Source organism: Lathamus discolor, chromosome Z, assembly GCF_037157495.1.
Source record: "Lathamus discolor isolate bLatDis1 chromosome Z, bLatDis1.hap1, whole genome shotgun sequence".
Classification (NCBI taxonomy): Eukaryota; Metazoa; Chordata; class Aves; order Psittaciformes; family Psittacidae; genus Lathamus; species Lathamus discolor.
This window is the reverse complement of record NC_088909.1, coordinates 31,392,934-31,409,099: the sequence shown is the minus strand read 5'-3', so window position 1 is coordinate 31,409,099 and position 16,166 is coordinate 31,392,934. Positions and strand designations below refer to the sequence as shown.

At 37.9% G+C, this 16,166-nt stretch overlaps 1 protein-coding gene across 17 annotated transcripts in view; it reads right to left on the bottom strand.

Annotated features, from left to right (window-relative positions):
* Positions 1-6,032: 6,032 nt before the first annotated feature.
* The window catches only part of MEF2C (myocyte enhancer factor 2C), a 137,914-nt gene continuing 127,780 nt past the window's right edge, over positions 6,033-16,166 (bottom strand). For 14 of the 17 annotated variants that reach the window (XM_065663579.1, XM_065663577.1, XM_065663578.1 and 11 more), the window contains one exon: positions 6,033-10,815. In XM_065663579.1, coding sequence (XP_065519651.1) covers positions 10,494-10,815 — 322 coding nt within the window. In that variant the 3' untranslated portion in view covers positions 6,033-10,493. The remainder of the gene's footprint in view (positions 10,816-16,166) is intronic. The other 3 variants (XM_065663587.1, XM_065663590.1, XM_065663588.1) reach the window with 1 other exon arrangement.

Sequence of the window (16,166 nt, the reverse complement as noted above, 5' to 3'; positions counted from 1 at the left end):
ACCTAGCAATCATGTCCTGAGTTTTTCATTGAAATTTCCTTCCACTGCTGGCTTTTTGAGCCTCTCACCTACATACTGCAATTAAATTCCAGAGTTAATGTATTAAATATCTACTATATCCTCTCTTTAGTTCTTATTTTCTTATTACTCCAAGTTGCTTTCAGGATGCTGTGAAGACACGCACAAAACCCCATCATTGTGTTGGCATGGCTCAGAGAAAGCTAAATTTGTTCTGCTTTGGAAAAGTGTGGAGCAAACAGCAGCTTTGAGACACAGTGCCATCTGAACTGTTGTTTTATGGGAAGGCAATCATAGGAAAACCACAGGAAAATGGCTGCTCCAACAACTTGCATAGTCAGTGAAGGCAACACCATAACAAATGTTCAGAGTCCCTCTCTCCCCTTGACGATGGATAAAATGGAGAGACAGTTTGCATCATAATTCTTCAGCCTGTTTGCCAAGATAACACTATATAAAAGACTGTAAAACTTCCTTAAGCTAGGGCTGATTTTTCAGTAGACAGCATAGGCCTCTGGATCTTTTTTACCCAGTACAGTCTCTTATCATAACAGTTTTTATAGCTGTGAGAGTGTGAGGTGCCCACTCACACTGATTTCCTCTGACAAAGCTAGACAGACCGACTGCTGTTTCTGAGACACTTCTGTAGTTATGCTGCCAGCTGGGGTCAGGCCACATAGCTAAGCCTGGGTAGCTTTTCTGCTAATGTTAACATCAGTCTCCTTCAAACAATCTATGAATAGCTGCCAAAGAGACAGCGTTAGCCAGACCTTTGCTCTTCCCACCTTCTGAATGGCAGCAGATTTCTCTAGCCTACTAGATTATAAGGAAGCTAATTTTGCCTGTAGAGAGAAGTACCAGTCTCTCCCATACAGTTTTTGTGTTCTATTTTTGGAGCCAGAGAATATTAGACTTAGAGATGCCAAGGAAGACTCTTCCTTTCCATTTCCCAGGCATTTGGATTACCTCTGATCTTGCTCTTCGGCAGCCAGTGGCCACTGGCCATTACCCCCATTCCTTACAAAAAAAAAAAAAAAAAAAAAAAAAGAAGAAAAGCAAGCTGATTCTGCTCATGGAACTAGACCCACCAATGTAAAGGAACCTCATACTTCGCCAGTGCCCAGTCTTCTGATTTTTGGTGAATAGGTGCAGCCATGTTCTCCACCAGTAGATGGTCCCCCTCCTGTGCTTTGCTCACTGTTCATTTTCAGCTTGGAGAAGAGAAGGCTCCGAGAGACCTTAGAGTGGCTGCCAACATCTAAAGGGGCTACACGAAACTTGGAGAGGGGCTTTGGACAAGGGCCTGTAGGGACAGGACAAGGGGGAATGGCTTTAACCTGACAGAGGGGAGATTGAGATGAGCTCTTAGGCAGAAGCTCTTCCCTGTGAGGGTGGTGAGGCCATGGCACAGGTTGCCCAGAGAAGCTGTGGCTGCCCCATCCCTGGTAGTGTTCAAGGCCAGGCTGGACAGGGCTTGGAGCAACCTGGTCTAGTGGAAGGTGTCCCTGCCTACGGCAGGGGTTGTAACTGGGTGAGCATTAAGGTTCCTTCCAACCCAAACCAGTTTCGGATTCTGGGATTCTATGATATTTACATACGCAAGCACTTTTTTCATGGTGGAAGCAGTCGCAGTGTGTTAAATGGGACTTTGCAGACAACTACATGAGCAAAATTCTGGCGCACTGCTGAGCAGCAGGTATGTGAAATTACAGGTCCAGGTCTGTATTTATGTCACCTCTCTGCTTTCATCTCCCATCCCCATACTTACACACCAACATCCTCACTCGTGTATGTGTGCATTAATTCTATCCATCGCAACATTAACTGTACTGTGTGTCTGTAATTTATGCAGTTATTAATTTTTCTTGGCTGTTGGGAAGCAAATAAGCAGGTGCATGTTTACACTTAAGTCAACTGGGTATTCCTTACAATATTGAGAAAGCAGTGTCATACTAAATGGGAACGCCTGACAGTTTTAGCTCTCGGCTTTTATTCAGGCTGACTGCTTCATTTGTACTGTGTTAATTTCCAACACTGTAAAATCAATATGAATAGTCTGAAAAAAGGGCTTGCAGGGAAATTAAGGGTGGTTATATTATGTGGTAATACTAGTCCCAAGAACTGCCATGTGGGGTTAGATCAAAACTCTGTTTATCTCATTATCTTCTCCCTGAAAGTGGTCTGTGGGGGATTGACATAAAAAAAATAACGGCATATATGAATTCTCCCCTAGAATGCCTCTCATTTTCCATAAATAAGCTGCGGAAAATCTTCTTTTACTCTAGGTGGGAACTCTGCATTGTCATGCTCAACAGGACAAACAGAGCTACGTCCTGTTAACTTATCTAACCCTTATGAACTGACTCAGGCATTTGGCTTCCACGGTATTTTATGTCTGCAAGACCCACTACATTACAATTGTACATAATGTGGTCATCATATGTTCTTGTGAGCCTGCTGTCTGATTGTTTCTTTGGATATCCCTTTATTCCACTGCTTTTGACAAAGAACACATGTAGTTTCCCTGCAGATCTGCTGTCTCCATACCATTCACATGAGAATACACATTCATATTTATTCATTTATTTACCAGGTTGAAAACTCATATTTAATGTAATTTTTCCTTCAAGCAGATTTCCCCCCAGTTCATCTTATTCTGTATTCTTTTTGAGGTTGAGTAATGTGTATTAGATCAGGGCTTCCTGCTGTAAGAACACATCTGCAAAAGGTGTCATAATGATATTTTCTAGTTCCCAGTTACTTAAAAGAAAATAGTTCTAACATGGTGCAGAAAGTTGCAAAAAAAGTGGCTTGGGCCTCCGCCAAGAAGAGATAAATTTTCTTCAGATGACTAAGTGCCGCATGTATTATTTTTTCACAAGCTTATCTTTGACAGTGCAGAGTGTTGCTGTGAGGCAGTGTAATCTCCTCGAAGTTTATGTCTTAGACTTTGCTGAGTGCAGGTTCTGTGTTCATAGTCTGAGAGCACCACTGTAGGTCAGACTACTTCTCCACGGCTACCAACTATAAACTAAATACACTTAGGCCAGAAGCCTCCTTTCCGCTTTTCCAAGTTAACTAATATGTAATACAGCAAACTATAATTAAAGAAGGTGATGTTTTTCCTGATAAATGTCAGAAGGAAACAAAAGGGTTGTATTTCAAGCACCGTTCTTTGACATATATTCAGATGTTTAGGCACAGAAGGGCAGAAATGTATGTGCTTTTTAAAAGTTTCTTTTTAATATATTTCTTGATATTTCTTCCTTTGTGATGATTTTCTCAGTGGTCCAGAATGCAACCTAGTAAATGTAACCAATTGCATTTCTACCGGGCATTTTGTGTTGTCTGAGAGTTGCACCTTGTCTTGTCAACGTTCCGTAGTCAGATTCCAGATGCTTTTTCCTTGTCTCCTTCTTTTGAGTTTTGGTGATACAACACACTTTTGTACATACTTGTCACAGGATGCTGTGTTTTAACTGTGAGACTGCACTACCTATTCTGAGCAACTCTCCTGAGCACAGAAAATAATTATCTGTGCAATGTAGTGTCACGACAAAATTGTGGTTTACACCAGTTATGTTTATGGTGCAAATACACTGCATTTAAGTTTTGCTACCTTTAAGTGTTTCCCCACACACTGACATATTCTGTTACATCACTTCTTGTCTCCAGTCAAAGAAGTGAAATCTTCATAGGTAACAGCGATCAACCTCTGCCCCTCAGAATGAGGCAATATGTTTTGTAGCCTAAAAGAGCTTACAGGTCATTGTCCAGACAAACACAAACGGATACTTGAAAGAGACAGCTTTGGATGGGTTATGAATGAATCACATACAGAAGCACAAAGACAGAAGAGGGTAGAAAGGACAGTTAGAACAGTGTGCTTTGCAGCTTTTGGAACCAATGTACTCATTTCAAACTCATTTCCGCAAGCATCCTTGTGTTAGCTTTGAACAACCTCTAGCAGTTAAGATGACGCAGAAGAGAACCAAAGCATATGCTGAAATCTGCTGGAAGAGGAGGAAGAAATACCTTCATCAGTACAAATACTACTGTTGGTCACGATAGTTGGTAACAACAGTTAAGGCTATCTCAGATGTGGTAATGTGAACTGTAGAGTACGCGGTACGTATCTGCCTTCTGCAGATGCTCTGAATATTCTGTGTAAATTGTCAAGTGCAGTACACAAATACAGAATAAATGTAGCCTGCGTTTGCTATGGCTAAGCAGTCTTGAGTTCCCCAAACCAAAACTGGAGTTCCAGTTCCATATGTGTGAGGGACCGTTCATGGAGCAGGTAAAGCCTTGCTGCATTGCTCTGCATCAGTAAATTTCCATGGAATTGATAAGGAATAGGCTATGTATGTCAATAGAGGTGTGAACCAAGTATTTTCTTTCTGTTTTCAGACTAAATGATCTGATTTTTTAAAAATAATTTCTCCTTGCTGCTCCTTGGACCCTCTAAGCCCCAGTGTTTTACCTGTGGAAATGTAGATATTGCATCTGAGTAAGGGTTAGGTATGAGTGTGTCACACTGACAATAAGCAAAGGTATAAACACAATTGACACTTTGTGCTCTCTTTCACGGGACACATGCAGCTCTCAGTATAGTCTTCCAGTTCTAAAAAGATGCTATGTTGATTTTTTGCTAAAGAAAAGGAGAAAAAACTTTGAGGGAAAGCAAACACTTTATATGGAGAAGGTCTGCGGCTTAGTTATCTCAGACCATGCTCTTTACAATTGCTCTTTAGAATGACATTTATAAGCCTAAAGTGAGAAAGCTTAAAGAACTGGTGACCTCCTCGCTTCTATTGCAACACACAATTTTTAAAGCAGAAATATAGTTCATAGAATATAAAGCAAAGTAATCAGTATGGGTATGGTTATTTTTCTGGAGTAATAAATAACAAGACAGGGTTTATAACAGACTCTATTTGCTATGTAATTCCTTTTCCAATGTAGGCATACCGTTATCAGTATTAATCACACAGATGACTGATTGCAGGCGTAAGGACTCCCAGATACGAATTTTCTAAGATTCCAGACAGCATTACACATCGACTGCATTTCCCGAAATATTTTGCTTATTCCTGCCAAAGATGACAAAATGTGATTTATTTGAGAAAAACACATTATGCAGTAAACCCAATGACATTTAATCTTAGTTTTAGCATCTAATTATTACGCTGTGTCCAACATTGCAATACCAGAAACATTTTTCTTTAAAGAAAAAAAATTGTCATTAAAAGCAACAAGTAAATAACAGTGCAGCTGTTTTCTTTCATAAACACATCTAGAAACTAAGCCTTGTACTGTTATTTTTGAAATTGCCACGCTGACTAAACACCTTAAGTTATTAATAGATGAAAAAACACCTCATTGAAGTAAAGGGATCCTTGTAGTCTTAGGCTCCAGAACTATAAATGCTAGCAAGGGAAAAAAAAAATTAAACAACAACAAAAGTACACAAAAAGGAATAGATTAATTCTGATGCAGTCCCTATGAAGCTGTCATGTTAGAAAAAATATCTATAAAGCATAGACCCAAGGGATACAAGGTTTTGCCACAGAATATGTTTTGATTTTTTTTTTTTTTTAATAGGGTTTTTATACAGTTCTCCCCATGGGTAGAATTTACAGCACATGTACCTATGGGGGTCTGATTAAGTACCCAAATGCCAGGCATTATCTCACCTAGCTCCTCTGCTATCTCAGACAACAGGGCCAGATTCAGACAGCCTTGCTCAAAACTGCACTAACTTCCAGAGCAGTAATGGAGCTTCTCTAACCTGGTGGGATGATGTGTGGTGGGGCACTAACATTTGTGAAGACCCACTATGCTCAGGGTGCCACAAAAAGGTGCTTAACTTTTTAAGCAAGCACAAGTGACAGGCAGAGGGACCTTGAGGCAACTGCCAGTTGTTAAAGTGCTGATTCTTTCACGTGTTACTGTGCAAAACAGTGAAAATGGAACATCAAATTAATAAAAAAAAAGGCACCACACACACCGTATCACTAAGAAAGCCAGTAACTTTACTGATTTGTCTGCAAAATACAAATTATACCTTATTTCCAGCAGGAGAATCTTTTGAAATTTTCCCATTTTTTGTTCACTACAGACAGCTGAATTAAGTCCCTTGAGATACACAGATGTGGTTTAACTTAGTTATAACATCTTGTCATCTAGTGGCGACAAAGTCCAGCTTATGCCGCTGTGAGCCTCTACTTTTATATTTGTTGCAAATGCTTGTATGCTCCCATTTACAAGCTATTTTGTTATCACCATTGTTTTATGGAAGCAAATCCCCATGAAAGAGAAGAAAAAAAAGAAAAAAGGATACAACAAACCATCTGAAGCAATCCAAGTGTAATGCCTGTGGTAACCCAGGTCTGATATACTCCATGAAAGACTCTGATACTGCGTATTTTTTTTTTCACTTTTTTAATTTTAAATGAGTTTCTTAACTGACCTTTTCTTGAATCAAACTGAGGTAAGGATCAGTCTGAGGTATGAGAAGGGAAGCTAGAAATGCAACACCTGATTATGAAAATAATTAAATGGATACTTTTGATGCAGAAGGTCTGTGGCTCAAAGCTTGGATTGCTCCACATCTTTGGTTAAAATATATTAACAAAAGCCTTTTATTACATCTACAGTCTGAAGCATTCTAACAGACACCAATGTTCCATCAGTCCTTCAAGAGACCTGTAGTGGCAGGAAATTAATGCCATATAACTGACGACATCACAGCAGATGGCACAAACAGGAACAGATGAAGTATGCCATGTTTAGGCAACAGCCTTTATTGAGGTTTCAAGTGGCTTTTAAAAAATTACAAAGCATTTACCTTCAAGGCGAAGGAAGAAGGAAAACAAAACAGCTGTTAGGACTATAGATAAAAGAGGGTATATAGGATAACACATACAATACAAAAGGGTTGACATCCTTGAAAACAGTCTATAGGTTCTTTTATTCTTATGCTAGCTTTACCTGAAAAAGATCTGAGGACAACAGATATTTTTATATTATTCATTAAAAACTGCTAAATTCCTCTTCTGGGAAAAATATAAGCCATTTTGTTATAAAACACAACTTTTGAAAAACACTGAAATGACAAAAGCTTTACTGCGAATGGCTCAATGCATACAATATACAGGTTGTGCAGATAGGGTATATCATATAATTGTCACCAGCAATTAAACACTAACTGACAACACCTTTTAATAGAGGTTAGCTTAGCTATAACAATACTTGCAGATGTCTAGAATGCCACTTCAGGTGTTTGAACTTACAATTAAGAATGTTGCCTAAAACATTATATAGCATGGGTTAAGGTAAAGTAAATGTTAATACTCTTTCAGGGCTCTGCCCCAAACTCCTTAAATACAAAGGAATCACACAATAAACCCAAATTAGCTTCGCAAATACAATAAATGGTAAGGTACAGATAAAGGAACAAGAAAGGTAGACAGTTATAGTTTACAGAAAGTGACTTCACAATCAAAGTTGTGCTTCTTATCATTAGATCAGTTTGCAAATATGCATTATCCCCCAAAATTCTGCCAGCATAAGTTAGTTGCCCTCCAAAGCAGGAACAAGAGGGATGACTGGCATTTATTTTCACGTGATTCTGTTTACTTGTGTTTGTACAAAAATCATTGTCAGAGTTAATATAAATTGCCCAGGCAATATTTTTCAGGCTACTTTCTGCTTAGTTATTTGCAGTAATATATTACACTGCATCTTCATTAAATATGGTATCGTTCCTTTTTTCATGCGTTGCTGAGGCAAATCGCAAGGTAAACTATTAATATGGCTATTCTTCATACATCAATAGACCAAATCCCCTTCCCCACTGACAAGTTTTTACTACAATACTGATAAAGTTTGTTTTTTGTTCTTGAAATTACAAGGTACATTTGTGATGTATTTGCATATTTTTGACACACCAAAGTTTAAAATTATCAGAAGGGAATATAAGTTTTATCAGAAGGTGGAGAAAGTGGTTTCAAAAACAGTTTTTTTTGTGTTTTAAAATTAATTGTGGGCCCCATTTTACCCCCTTTTTTTTGTTTTGCTTTTGTTACTTTTTGTGATTTTTTTTTTTGGTGTTTTTCTTTTTTTTTTTCAAACATGCGTATCTTTATGTTTACCCTGCGGATTGCTACACGAGCTAAGATGGATGCAGTAGTAGCACAGTATTCTGCTTAAAGAGTTTCCAGATCATACACTAGCCCCTGAACGGCTGAGAGTGCCTGTAAGGCAGGCATTTATAAAGTCATGATAAGTGAAAAGCGTATGTCCTGATGCAAACTGTAGTCTGTTCAGCATTCTCTACTACAGAGAGGTACACTCTTATCATAGAGCAGTGCACAGCAACTGCATGTACAGGTGGGAAACAGAGTGTGAACTTCCCTTAACAAAGTATTTGGTGTTTATAATTAGCTGTTGCAGCTATATTCTTCACCATAGTGTCAATGTAGATATGTGACAGTTGGAAGGACTCTTGGAAAAAGGAGAAATATTACAGTTTACTATGGCACTAACATTTGCTTAAACACCTTTTCCCTCCAACAGCAAGATTAGACTGAAACATTTGAAAATACCATTTTCTTCTGATAAACAAGAGGGACAAGAGGGACTTAACAGAAATGATACACTCCCTCTGGTCAAGCTGTTTTAGTCAAAGAAATCACATGAGGCAGGAGAATTTGTGGATGCCATATGCTGAAGCAAAGCTTGCTTGGTTGCAGATAAACAGGGAGCATTGCTCAACAATGTGCTCTCTGTGAGATGACGTGACCACAAAGGTCCATGAGAACCAGGAACCCGACGGCCCATGTTGGCTGTGAGATCAATAGACGTTTGAATGGTCCTTTAATTCATGATCTCTTAAAGAGTTTTAAATCTGCGAGAGAGGGGAGTAATCCTTATAATAGCCATGTTCATGGCAACCACTCCCTTTAACTCTCTCTACTGCTTCTGCCAAATATTCACCTGCACTCATGCAACTGACAGCCGTTAGAGCTGTACACCCAATTCTGACAGGCAGAATACCAGCTTTATTAATGAGAAATGGCCAAGTTACGCCACTTTGTCATTTAACCCATGGAAAACTACAAGATACGCAGGACGTTAAGTAATAGAAGGGCCCCTGTTACAATGCACAAAACAGCATGAAAGAACTAATCAGTATATACAATGGATCGCAGTTCACCCAACTGATTGTAAAATGCTGTATTAAAATGACTTGAGTTGTTACACCATGGGTAAATTCTAATTTTTTACAGATCAGTCTTTCAACAGCTGACTTTGATCTGTAAAATGTATACCCAGCCAAAGAAAACTGAAAGAAAATAGTTAAATGTGCAACTGCACAAATATAATTCCCCACTATTAAGATAACAAAAACTTTTGCTATTACCATAATTATTATATATATTAGAAAGCTATACACAAGCATGTTAATTTCACAGATTTTTTTAAAAGATTCTTAATATTTTATATAATTAGAAATACACATTTCAAAAACAAAACTTCTGCAAAGAGAAAACAGTTATCTTGGTTAGCAAAGCATGGAGTTCTTGATGGCTTAGGGTAGTGCTTTCTATACAAAAAGTCCTTCTTGTTTGTTTCTTCAGGACTGTTTAAAAGATCAGCGAAGCTATCACAGGAAAAAGAACACATTTTGGCTTGAGGAAACTACAAAAGCCACAAATGCTTTGCAAACTCTGTCTTACTTTTTAATATGAAAATAAGCAAAATGTAATGTACATATTTTTTATATTTTTTTTCATTTAATAAGTGATGCAGACCCAGATTTTTTAAAATTAAATATGTTAGCCCTCGAACTCAACGTTTTTACAAGTATGGTCCTTTTTAAACGTTTGATCCTTTCTAACTGAGTGCCATACTCTAGCCATATGCCTGCATGTTTGTGAACGTTTTCGGTATGTCAGGTGACCCACTTTTTTTTCTAGCATCAATTCATGGCCACCCAACTGCTGGGTCTGTCAAAACATCTGTACACTTTTCTATATGTCTCATAACAGCTGCTTTCTCTCTCAGTAAAGATCTGCCATTTCTGGCAAATGTTTTCCTTTTGTCTATTTACATGTAAATAACGTTGAACCTGCAACATGACACTATCTATTGTAACATACATTTTGCAAGGGAGCACAACAGTGAAAAGAAGTTAGCCTTAAATCTATTTTGTACAAGTGTTCTGTTGTACAACTCAAGTGCTAAGCTTATCTCAGCATTTCTGTTTATCCTTATACTGTATCACTGAGGCAATTTAAAAGTACTTTTACAAAACAGAGTACCTGACTTTTTTTTTGTTTTGTTTTGTTTTTTTTTTTTTTTCCACACACGGCACATATAATGCATATCGACCCCCCCTTCCCCCATTAAGGTATAGCACACACACACTGCAAGGAAAAGAAAAAACAACCTAATAGGTAATAATGTTATCATGTCGCCCATCCTTCAGAGAGCCGCATGCGCTTGACAGAGGGGCTTTCCCTTTCGTCCGGCGAAGGTCTGGTGAGTCCAATGGGGGAGTGGAATTCATTCCGGTGATCTTCTCGGTCACTTCCATCATAGGAACTGCTACAGCTGCTCAAACTGTCAACAGGAGATCTCCCCGCCTCATGGCGCGTGTGCTGTGGGTATCTCGAGGGTGTGGTGGTACGGTCTCTAGGAGGAGAAACAGGTTCTGACTTGATGTTGAGGCTTTGAGTAGAAGGCAGGGAGAGATTTGTACTCTGAGATAAATGAGTGCTAGTGCAAGCTCTGTAGGAGGAAAGGAAACCCAGTTACAGACTGAGGAGGCATGGAGCCCCCAGATATGCACAAACACTCACACAAAACACCAGTGTAAAGGCTCGCGAGGGGTCAGTGCCTGCAGAAAGCGTGGGGACTGTGTTCTGGGCAGAATTCACCAATCCATAGTGATGAAAAGCATCACAACAGATGTGGACGTGCCCTTGGTTTGAAAGGAGATCTCAGTTTCAATCTCTCCTTTTTTTGCCTCAAGTGTCACAAATTTTGGAAGGCTAGCCTTTGCACTGTTGCAACCACCTTTAAAACTAATGCTTGTGTGTGTGTATGCACTGGCTGTGACAGGGGAGGCATGGACTTTCTGCTGGGATTAATCCAATTAGTTTGAGTATGCTCAACTATTTTTATTGCCGATTATTCTGACACACGACTTCAGATGCAAAGCAGAAATGAAAGTTTGGGCCAGGTACAACTTACACCATTAGGAATAGAGTCGAAATTAATGGTCCTAGTAATTTCTGGTCTTAAACATTAATAAAATACCACAGGGAGGCAACAATTTAGATATGATTTTATGATTCAACTCTATGAATTCATAACTCAATCCAGAATGCTTTTCAATAAACAATCAAAGAGAAGCTGAAGAGTACTGCAAGATGTCAGAGGATTGTGCTATTTGCCTGTAGACGAGCCCAGCTCAGAGGACGCTCCTAGCATCAAGAGAAACTGCTATGCTAAAACTTCTTCAAAGTCAAGCTGTATAACTATTCTAAGTTAATTTTCTTTCTACGCATTTTTGTGGGCAGAGGGAAGCTGAAACAGGCAGGGAGGAGAGTGAATACTGAGAATGCGCTTTATCGCTGTGGGAGAAATGAGGTAATTGTATCTGCAAGATGTTTTGTGCGAAAGCACCACCTCCTGGTAAAGCCTGACTTTTCGCTATTAAAACAGAGTTCTCAACAAGCGGTTCCCACTATGTTTCGCTTCAGGGACCATTTGCTAGGCTGAAGTTAGAGTCTAAGCCCTGAGACACAGTCTACACAGGGGGAGATTGAAGGCAGCAGGGGCAATAGGCCACTTGGCATCGTAAGGCTTTAAATGCAAAGGGATGTGCAAGCATTTTACTGCAAGTAGAAGAAATACTGGGATTTGGAAATATTTTTTAAGCATTTAGAAGACACAAGTGAGTTTACATGTCATCTTTTAATTTATTGAAATATCTCACTTTTCCTGATATCAACTGGGAGTTGAGCTTTACTTAAGCAACATTTACTATAACCTTGATGAAAGACAAAAGGCTGTTTTCTTCTGACAGATCTAAAATGGAACTATATGGCTTCTATATTGAATGATATCAGCTGCTTTTACCAGGAATTATTGTGTCTCTAATAATGGACTGATTTTGTTAGAAAACAGAAAAAACAGGATGTTCTACCTCCAATTGCTTTTATCTACCCTTCACTCCTGTACAGATGAATGTGCCAAATTTGCAGCCACCCCTTTCATAAACCACAGAGTTTGTGAGTAGCAAATGGAGGCTTTTTTTTTTTTTTCTTTTTTCCAAAAGGTCATTTTCTTTGCATTTGTTAAATTAACACATTTAAGAAACTGCAAAGCGAAGATTGTGTCATTCCAATTCAGTGAAATACTCTACTCTTTTCTGAAATATTGTTGAAAAGAATTAAACAAGAATAAAAATTACATTCCTAGGGTTTTTGTTTGTTTGTTCGCTTGTTTTGCTTTTCATTTCCAGTGACTTTATTTTTCAGGTGCTTAAGAAATGCTAATACTTCACCTGGTAAAACAGGCTGACGGTTTAGTATATATAATAAGATTACATATGTTTTTTGATGCCAAGCTTATAGGTAAACCTGAAAGTCCCATAATAAAGGATGCTGGAGCCTGGGGGTTTGATTTAGAAGCATTTGATAAGAGCAGATGACATGTCACTTTGAAAAGCTGGGGACAGCTGAAAAACCCGTGCAAGTAAAAAACAACCATATTCAGCCAAATTTGTTCACACTGAACATACTTGCATTCTATTATGTGACAACTCCCAAACGACCAAATCTAAAAGGATAAACTGCATTTCCAATTAAACAGAGCTTGTATTGCTATACTGCTATGTTGTGTTTTAAATAGTTTTTTAAAACTGAGTGTGAGAATGTGTATCTGCACTTTTCTTTAGATTCCTGTGACTTATCAGCAGGCTTATGTAAATACCTGGCATACTAACATGTGGCAGTTTAAAAAATGCTACAGGTTGAGCTGCAGTTTGAACAGTTTTTTGTGAACTGAGAAAGATTAAGAAGTTATTTTGGCATATCAGGAGTAAATTTTTTAGGTTTAAATCAATATGAATAAATGAAAGCAATTATTTTGAGTCAGCATTCAACTTAAAATAACTGAATATAGTCTTCTGCTATTGTGAATTTTAATACATGTTTTCTGGTGATTACAATTTACATGATTTTTTTTAAATTTTCTGAAACATTTTTATGATAATTTCATGTTAGCTAAAATGGTCAATTACAAGGAAAACCTACTCTAACACATAGATGTAAATAGTGAAATAGCACATAGGTGCAGTCTTCAGACCTGTACAGCTCTAGAATAGAAGCTGTATTATAAAACACAAGAATTCTGTCTGCTACAAAATGATTTGTTTATATCTATGTGTATTTGTGACTGAGGAAACTGCTGTTTCTATCCACAGAAAAGGACACCTTCCACTCAGCCAGGTTGTTCAAAGCTCTGTGCAACCTGGCCTTGACTGCTGGCTCCTATTTGGGTTCAACACAGGTCTGCTGTGTAAGAGGAAGGAAGCGAGTCAGGGTGAAACCAGCTTGTAGGCGGGTTTGGTCCTTGTGATGCCAGTGAGATCAGTTCTGTGTTTGTCTCCATCTGTTCAAGTCCCCAGCTGGTATGGAAACTCAGCATGCATGGAGAGATGTGCAGGTCTGAGTAGGTGATGAATGAGGACATGAAATGCACCAGTTAGGTTTTCACAGAGGGAGGAAGCAGTCCATTGAAGGAAGAAAGAGCCTCACACCTTTTCTTTTGTGGCCATACTTGCTTCTCTGAACTAGTTTGCTTCCTCACTTGATGTAAGTTTTCCCCATAAATGTATTTAAGGAACCATTGAAAATTCATGGCAAAATTTAGTTATGTAACTTTAGCTATGTGTTAGTTGGTAACTAGGCGAATAAAAGATATTTTTGACTTGCTAGCAATGCAACCTCCCTTCCCTCTGTTTTTCTTTTAGGTAAGTAGTTTTTCTTTTTTTTTTTTTTTTTTTCACATGCTTTGATCAATGCAAAAGCAGAAAAAAAAGTTTCTGTGTCAGGATATTCTGACTAGCTCTCACATATTCAGGTCTACACTTTAAAAAGGAAAATTCTAAAATAAGAATAATATTAACCTAAATCACTGGAACATCTCATTTACAATGGTGGCAGGAGAAAAAAGGCTCAATCCTAAATATACAAGGGTTTTATTCAAAGCAGGAACTGATATAAATTCACAAAATATGATGTCTAAAATTTTCAGTAAAAATGGTTCAGTAGAGAATATTTGCTGATATCTAGCTATTCTTATTACCTAATGAAAATTAATTGTTGCCAAGTAATAAGCTTGCTATTTAAGAGTCACAGAACAAGTCAACAGTACGCTTGAATTTGGACAATCTCTTATTCTGGTGGGTAGAAGTATGGAGAAACTTCAACAGATAAACTATCTATACATATACAACTATCTATACTGAAGATTTTTCAGATGAAATTCTGTTTCTGTGTTTGCACTTATATTTCAGGAAAGCCAAAATTTCACCTGCGGATGATACTTAAGGAAGAAAAGATTATCTCTTCAACTGGGAAATAGGGATGTAAGAGAACATTCTCCATATAATGGCCTTATGCCTACAAAAATTAGGTCATTTGTTTCAAAGCTTGTCATGGACTTTCCTCTTGATTAGCAGCAATTAAATTCAGGTAGACTCTTTGGTCGATGCTAAATAAGCAGTAACCTTCTCTGTAAGAGACACTGAACCAGTATTCAGCCAAAATACCAAAATTTTGGGAGGGATTGATTTTCAATGGAATTTATGTGTATTTTTTTCCAGGTGTAGACCTAGTTAAATGACTGTGAAAGTACTATTTTCTTTTTAACCTGAAGAGTTGAGAGTTGTTTTGACGTCCCTATCATATCAAAACAGGCTCTACATTATTCTCCTGTTCACAGGGCTCATTAAAAGTCCGAAGGCTGCCCAGGCAGAGAAAATGAACTACTTCCATGTCCCCAGGTATCTGCACCCAGGCCTACTGACACCAGTGCAGTTGTTAATTGTAGAACCAACATGAAGACTTAAGAATTAGGTTGTGGACATCTTCTCCAATTATTTTAAAGATGGTTCTGACAGTGCTGCTGAAATTGTTGGGGACTTATCTGGAGAAAGCTAATATATCTAACCACATCCTATTCTATTACTAACCATGCTCTGCACTGAAGCAGGGCTGGTTTTCACTTTTAGGTTTTGGTGAAAAACAAAACGTGCTGAGCACTTAGGGTCTCTTTCAGGAACTGTTTTCTCATGGGTTTTCACAGCCTATTGTTACCAAAAAAGATCTTTCAGTTACCAAATCTTTCCAGTATATGACCTCACTCAGCACAGGGATTTGGGTTGTCAAAACCTTTGTAGATATATTTTCTCAAACACCTGGGGATGACTATAATTTTGTGTGATTTAATCTTCCTGAAAATTCTAGCTCAGGTTGACATGGACTGAATAAGTTCTGTACAGTTTCAAGTTTTTCAGATCATACAAGAGTTAGTAGAGGTACTTTTGCATGTAGAACTCAGTGACTAAAATAAAATAAAAAAAAGCGTATGATTTTCTGCAGAGGTAGAAGACTTCTCCATAACTGTCAATGAAGCAGCTTTCATAGCTGAATTAATTTACAAATAACTGAAATAATAATAATAATAATAAATAATAATAATAATAATAAAGTAACAAGTCAGAATGTATTCCACCAGCCACGGCTATTACACTTCGACATTCTGTGATATGAATTAGGAACAGATGATGATGTGTGACATATCTGAAAAGGCATATAGTTAGTTTAGGTTTTAATTTATACTTTTTTGGTTAACCAGATAGCCTTAGATAGATTCTTTGGTACACCACTGAAAACAATCAGCTTACTGTAAGGACATTCACTGATATCTAACATGTGAGTTTTCAATTTATTTGAGGCTTTATGTCTTTAGTTGTAAAGTTAGACTGAATTTTGCTCCAAAAACTACGCAAAATCAAAAAGAAAATAAAAGGAGCATAAGAGAAGGGTTTTAAGAGTATTTTTTTT